The sequence below is a fragment of the Sinocyclocheilus anshuiensis genome, unplaced genomic scaffold (genome assembly GCF_001515605.1).
Source record: "Sinocyclocheilus anshuiensis isolate Anshui unplaced genomic scaffold, SAMN03320099.WGS_v1.1 scaffold1393, whole genome shotgun sequence".
Lineage (NCBI taxonomy): Eukaryota > Metazoa > Chordata > Actinopteri > Cypriniformes > Cyprinidae > Sinocyclocheilus > Sinocyclocheilus anshuiensis.
Genome location: NW_015548343.1, coordinates 611,378 through 618,595, shown reverse-complemented (window position 1 = coordinate 618,595; position 7,218 = coordinate 611,378). Strand labels below are relative to the sequence as shown.

The 7,218-nt window shown below is 38.7% G+C and overlaps 2 protein-coding genes across 2 annotated transcripts in view; one reads left to right on the top strand and one right to left on the bottom strand.

The window, feature by feature from the left end:
* The window catches only part of LOC107656594 (26S proteasome non-ATPase regulatory subunit 4-like), a 4,330-nt gene extending 3,450 nt beyond the window's left edge, over window positions 1-880 (top strand). The window contains exon 10 of the mRNA XM_016444486.1: window positions 467-880. Within this exon, the coding sequence (XP_016299972.1) occupies window positions 467-634 (168 nt within the window). The 3' untranslated portion in view covers window positions 635-880. The remainder of the gene's footprint in view (window positions 1-466) is intronic.
* A 451-nt stretch (window positions 881-1,331) lies between these two features.
* Window positions 1,332-7,218, bottom strand: LOC107656568 (uncharacterized). The gene is made up of 5 exons (XM_016444466.1): window positions 7,147-7,218; window positions 6,745-7,050; window positions 6,645-6,669; window positions 3,560-5,719; window positions 1,332-1,351 (listed from the first exon to the last, which is right to left on the bottom strand). Exons 1-5 carry the CDS (start codon window positions 7,216-7,218, stop codon window positions 1,332-1,334), a joined length of 2,583 nt encoding a protein of 860 aa, XP_016299952.1.

Sequence of the window (7,218 nt, the reverse complement as noted above, 5' to 3'; positions counted from 1 at the left end):
AAAAGCACCATAAGCATTCATATATAAGGTTCCTCAGTATTATCATCAGTTTTCGCATTGCTCAATAGCTAATTACCCTCCTCCATCCCCAACTCCTCCTATGTCAGTCGGGATTCAGCCTTCCGATTCTCCTTTGAATCAGACTAATTCTAAAATGTTTACATAGAATTATTGAACTTTAACAATATCTGCAGTACATTTATGTTGGTTCTGTTCTGTTTACCCTGGGGGGTTATTGCTGCTCTCCCTGCTCTCATCCATGCTAGGCTGCATGGATGCGCAGGAGTTCTTGCCCAGAACGGAACCATACCGCCAATCCAAACTGTATGCTAATTGTCAATCATCTTTGACGATAGTGGTCCTGACAGAAATGTATTCCCATGTCTTTTCCTTGTGACAGAACACTGTTCCCTTATACTCCCTGGTGACTTGTCATTTCTCTTGCACTTTTTAACTGATTCTACAGGAAGAGGATGATTATGATGTAATGCAGGACCCAGAATTCCTCCAAAGTGTCCTGGAGAATCTACCTGGTGTTGATCCCAACAATGAGGCCATCCGCAATGCCATGGGCTCCCTAACCTCTCAGAGTGGTAACAAACAAGAGGGGAAAAAAGATGAGAAGAAGAATTAAATTCAAGTGTTCTGTTACTGATTGATGTACATGCCATTTGACATGTGAAATGAGTTCCTTCAAAAAGTAGCCATCAAAAGTCCTTATAAAAGCCGTTTTAGATGCATATGGAGTTGCTGAGACATTCACTACCAAATTACTGCAGTGTTGTGTGGTACCTCAAAAATTCACACATAGCTTGCTAATGATCTTTTCCCCCTTCTGCTCTGTGCATAACTGATTAAATATTTGATAAACCCATGCAAAATATGTAATCTGAACGGTTTCTGCTTTTTTTCTATTGCTATTAAAACATGACATCTGATCAGAAGCCTTACACATATTTTACCTCGGCTTGTCTGTAGGATCTTTGACAATATAATGAAAATATTACACATGACAAGTAGTATGTTTTATTAAAAAAAAAAAACTGAATCCACTTAAAAGCACAGAATCTTTTGGATCTTTTCAAAGCCATTATTTTCCAAAAATATTCTAATGTTCTCAAGATCTACTCATTTTTACAATATACAATATATTTTTGTCCCATCCAGACATTCATATATGAATGTTCAAGGTTAATCTATATTTAACCACCTCTCAATATTACAAAATTGAATTAAAAAGGTATTGAAAACGTAACCATGAGATTTTTACAAAGGAAGGATTAGGAGGTTGTGGAGTTATACAGGATTATGTATATCTATTTACAGATCTCTTACAGAACCAAAACTATCGCTGAAGGCACAAAAGGAGATGATGAATGGCAGTACAGAGATAACGGAGATAAGGCGTAGTGAAATGACCCCAGTAATACAGTATCTAGGAGTGGCTATCGGGCAACAACTTTTAAAATTAATGAACCTGAGGGTTGAAAAAAGCATGCTAGAAGGAAGAGTCATAGTAATGCTAATTTTTCCCACTTTTGTTCAAGATGTAAAAAATAAAAGTTAAACATTCTGCCAATATTTGCTTTAAACATTGAAACTGTAAAACAGATGTCATCAACACATATTTGTTTCAAAACATTCATTTTAAAGCATAATATATCTGGGAAAATGTCTACCTTCTAGCATTATCAATTATCAGTTTACCTGTACATATGCATCTCCTATTGCATGAAGAATGTAATGTTCATAAAGGCCCAACACGCTGGTTAGTTTTTCAGTACAGTCTGCACATTCAAAACTCTCAGACGAATCTTCTTCTTGAGCAGGTGTTTCTATTTCCATGTCAACACTTGTCTCCACAAATGAAGGGCTTCTCTGATACTTGCGGCTGTAATTATGTTGACTATTTGCCATCATCTCTATGCTTTCACTTGAATTTAGGTTGGTGGTTTCATGATCTAAAGTGGCCTGAGGTAGGTGTGTGCTGTCAGATTGAGAAGTGATTTCACTGTTTGGAAGTTCATGACCAGGATTCTGAGAGTCTGAAACATCCTCTGGTTCATCAGGGTCCAAATTAATGACCGGAAGCTGTACTCTGCCACTAGGGGGCACATAGAGTCTGTCAGGGTGGGAATAAACATACAGGCTGTTATTATTGGGTATGCCATCAAGTTTGAGGTTTGATATATGATTCCTGCGAGTGAAAGGTGGGGTAGATGGTGTGTCATTATGACAAGAATCGAACAATTTTGAGGTAGGTACTACTGCTGGACGGATGTGAGTCTTTGCATCTCTAGAATGACGTATCTGATGAGCGTAGAGCAACTCTCCAGTTGAAAAGCTAGCTTTACACCTTTTGCATTTGTGAGGAAAATCAAGTGGCTTTGATGGAATATCGGGGAGGGCCGGTCCATAGTATGTGGTGTGTGTTTTCAAATGTTCCTTTAAGACTCTTGTATTTGTGAATGAGAGATTGCAAAGGAGACAAACGTGAGAGGTAGAACCATTATGCAGAAGACTGTGCTTGATTAGGTTTCTTAAACTACTGAAAGTCTTAGAACAGACATCACATTTCAGACTTTTACAAAGTTTATGAGACTCACATTGGTGAGCATGTAAGCTTGCCTCCTGAATGAAGGTTTTGGGACAGAGGGGACAAGCATACGGTCTCTGCCCTGCATGGTCAATCATATGCTCTCTAAAGGAATTAAAGAAATTAAACTGCAGATTGCACTGCGTACAGGAGTAACAACGGCTTTTTAGGCGATGCTGCTGCTGATGTAGCCATAGTTTACTCCACCTTTCAAAGAACTGTCCACATTGTGCACAAGTATATCTGAAACCAGGAGCATGTGTTTGCAGATGAGCACTCAAAGTCCTGTACCTCTCGAATCGCTGACCACAACGCGAACACTTACATTTCCAAAAACTCTGAGTGATTTCAATGCATTCTAGAGAGCTACTTGGGGAAGTACAGTTAACATCAGAACGAGTGGGTGATTTGGCATTTGGGAGTTTAATGGGTGAATGGGCAGGATACGTTTTAGGAAGTTTTGAAAGATCTGTATCTCTTGTTTGTGTAGGTTCCACATCCACCAATTGAGGCAGTTGCGAGAGCTGTTCTGAACTGGTTGTCGTTTGGGAATCCAGCTGAAATCCTGTACTTGTTGGACTCCGAGATGAGGTACACTTTAGAGGGTAGGTTTGGGTAACACCTTGCATGATTTCGGTAAGTGATGCACTACAAATCTTCTCCTCCCCACTTGACTGGCAACAAACCTCACAATGAACATTCATCTCTGAATCCTTCTCATAACACTGTCCACAAGAAAAACAAATGTATGGGGGAGAGCTGGTGTGTGTTTGTCCAGATCTTCATGCTGGTTTACACTGAGTATTTCTGCTAGCTCATTTTTGGTTTTGGTTACAGTCTTTTTTCTTGGCTTTTTCAGTGTGCTGCTTAGTCTAAAACTGCTTGAAGAGTCAATCTTTCCAGGTAAAATAGAACTTTCTTCTGTTACAGTTGCTAATAAAGATGTTTCTTCAACCAAATTACCATTTAAGAGGTTGTCATTGGTTTTGTTTCTAGAAATTCCTTTGACTTTCACAGTCTCTTTTGGATTTGAAACCACAATAGATGAAAAATCTTCTGAGGGCGGTAAAGTGACGTCGTCCTGTTGACTAGTAGTGGATGTTTGTGCCTCTATAAACTTGATGTCTGTCTTTCTCCTCTTATTTGATGTCTTTTCAGTGCTCTGTTGGCTGATACCTGAATAGTCAGTTTCTGTAGCATACACAGAATCAACTGAGGAAAGAGCCAAATGAGCAGGTTCACAGTTCTCACCGACTGTGTTATGAGAAACTTTTTTGTCAAGTGTTTTTTTTGTTCTGAATCTTTTTGTAGTTGGTTGCACAATGCTGACATCAGTTTCTGAGAGTGGATTCAAAACACACATATCTGACAATTTCTTTTTCTGTGACTTTCTTGGTGTGCTGAGAATAACAGGAGACTCAACTTCATTTCCTACATTTGAAACAGAATCCATTTGCTTAACAGTGGCTATAGAAGACTGGGTGTCCAAAAGAGTAGTTTCATTGTTATCTTTTCTAGCTGCCTTTTTCAGAGGTCTTTTTGCTTTCACAATTTTTGTTTTTGAAGTCATCACGTTTTCCATATCCTCTTGTGGGCACACATTGGGTGTTTTTGCTGCTTTGTGGATATATGCTCTTTTCTTCTGCTTTGATTTATTTGGGCTATTCTGAGGGCATACAATGTTTGAAGATTCAGTCACAGAGGTTGAAACAGAATCAGTTTGAGGCTCTAGTGAAGACTGTCTATTCAGAAAACGAGTTGCATTCTTATGCTTTCCTTTAGAAGCTTTTATAGGAAATCTTCTCATTTTCTGATGCCTTTTGACGTCCACGAAGTCTTCCTTGGGTTCTGAAAATGTTGTGGGAGCATCTTTATACAGATCATCTTTGCTTTGTAGTGTTTGCTTTGTAGCCTTTTTTCTGGATTTTTGTAATTTTTCTGGACTGGATTGTTGGGTTACTGTTGGATTACTGACTCCTTTCATCGGAGTGGTGTCACTGACCTGAAAATGTGATGTACAGTCTTCTTCTGGGGACAATACAGTGCTTTGAGACAAACTAAGGGTAGCAGAGTTTTTTGCCTTTAACCTTGTTTTTTTCTTCAGTTTCTTTCTAGAAATAGCCTTCCTGTTGATCCTAGAGTTTGATGGTACTTCTTCCTGTGAGGCTTCAGAGCAGCTATGATCTGTTTTTTGTGGGGTCTCTGCTGTATCTGCCACTAGCTCAAGTTGTGCCATTCGACATTTTTTCCTAGGTGTAGGTGGGTTTACATCACCATTTGTAATTAAGTCCTCCTCTTTCGGTGCAGTGCTGTCATTATCAGCCAATGAAACATTTTGATTTGTTTCCTCATATCTTGCTGTGTCTAGTTTGTCAACACTCTCTAATATTTCTGATCCATACACAGAAGAGTTATCTCTTTTATTAGATTTGTGAATTGGTCCACTTAATGCTTCAAGCTCAGATTTTTCTCTTTTTCTTGCTTTCTTATGCCTTTGCGATGCTTTCTGTAGGTTATGCTGAGAGGAGCAGTCAGTCCTTGATGTGGGAGAAGGTGGAGCTTCCTGAATATTCTCAGTAAATGGAGGAATACTGCTTTCTGAATTAATGTTGAGAAATACCTTTTCACTTCTTTCAGAGTTTTTAAAATTTTCGTTAAAAGGCAGAAGAACCGTACTTAGACTAGTTTGGGTTTGTTTCTGTTGGACGTGGATATCACATTCATCTCGAGTTCTTTCAGTAAATGCTGAAGTTGAGGGAAGTGTGAGTGTCACGTTTTTTGAATTGTTCTCTTGAAAACAAAGCTCATTTAATTTGCCGCTTTCGGATGGTTCAATCTGGGAGTCTTTACATTTATAATCCGTGTGAATTATGTGGGGTAAAACAGGTAGATTTGGAACTGTCTCTGATCCTGAAGAGGAGTTCTGAATTTCAGGGGCAAATTTTGTTTCCACCTTTAGACTGAGTTTAGCATTTTTTGTGCCAATAGATGTCTCCTGAAAATCATTAGTTTCATTTTTTCCTGGCACAGATAGACTGCTCTCAGAGATCCTTTCTTCTGTTGGGATCCGCAGTTCTATGTTTTCACATTTAACCACAGCTGTGTTTTGACTGCCCACTGAGGCTGGAGTGGGTACAAGATCATGAACTTGCTTTTTTAGTTTACTTCCAAAGTATTGAGTGTTGGGCAGATATGCAGCACTTTGTTTTATTACTGTACTCTCAGAGACATGCAGTTTGCTTGTCTTTACCCTCTCATCTTGCACATTATGCTGTGAGGAATGATCCTGAGAATTAACTGAAGTTTTTCCATCTGTAATCTCTGCTTGGTGACAGCCCTTTTGAAGAGCAAGATGATGAAGCCCATATACAGTAGAACTTTCAGGAACAGTTTCATTGTTTACTTTTGCATGTTTGAAGCCAGTATTTGTGCTGGCAGTTTTTCTAAGACTGACATCTTTGCACGACAGCCCACATTGAATACCTGGAAACTGTTCACTTTTTGTAAGACTTTCTGATGAAGAAAAAGGAGTGTATGAACTCCTGGTAAATCCTGGTAATAACCCTGGCTCATGTTCTCTGATTCCAGTAATTCCAAGTTCCTCTTTTCCCAGAGATGATCCAACATCTAATATGCTTGCCTCCTCATGTTTCCCCTGAGAACAGTTGAAATATATGACAATAAATAATTTGTTCTTTGGTGGCTTCATTTACATTCTGTTTTATAAAATCTACATTACAATTTTTTTTTATATCAGCACCTACCATTTCCAGAACATCTTTATTTTTACTGATATCATCTGACAACATTGAAATAAAGGAATCCGGTTCTTCTTTTACTCCTTGCCCATCCTGCTTCTCATTTAGTTTGGATCCTGCAATCTGAAGATTAAAGTGGTCCTTTAATCTAAAATTTGCCTCAGTTTCAGGTCCTTTATATATAAGATTATAGTTCATTAGGGGACCACATTCATCCATGGATAAAGTCTGTTCCATTTCCATTCCATTACTCATCTCTAAAGCATCTTTGATCACTGATGTCCAATTACCATTTCCCTGGTCCAATTCTCGGTTCTGTGAAAAGACAGATATTAAATGACAATGGAGAAATAACATTTATTTTGGTTATGCAGTGTAGAGGTTACATACCTTTTCATGTCTCACATATTGGGCACACCTGAGAGGAAGTATATGTGTGACACTAGCTGATGCTTCACCCAAAGGGTCTTTCAAAAAATCACTTTCCACTGCTGACTTTTTGTCCACTGCAGTGCCAGGTTTGATGAGACAATGATTATCAGGAGAATATGAATATTTATCAGAGTTTGCTGACATTGCTGAAGAAGTTCCATGGTAATCTGGTAACAAAGCCTTAAATGCACCACTCATACAAGATGACAGTGACGTCATTTGTTCTCCAGCAGCAAAGCTGTCTCCTATCATGTCATCATGCCCCTAAAAATAAAGAAGGGATATTTGAGTTTAGAAGTGAGGAACTGGATGCAACCTAATATTGTTGGTATTCAGCCTTACAATTGATATGTCACCTACCTTTGACTGTGTTCGGAGCCAGGTACTGTGAGAGAACTCTTCTGCTCTTTCACCATAATTTTCCTCTGTCAT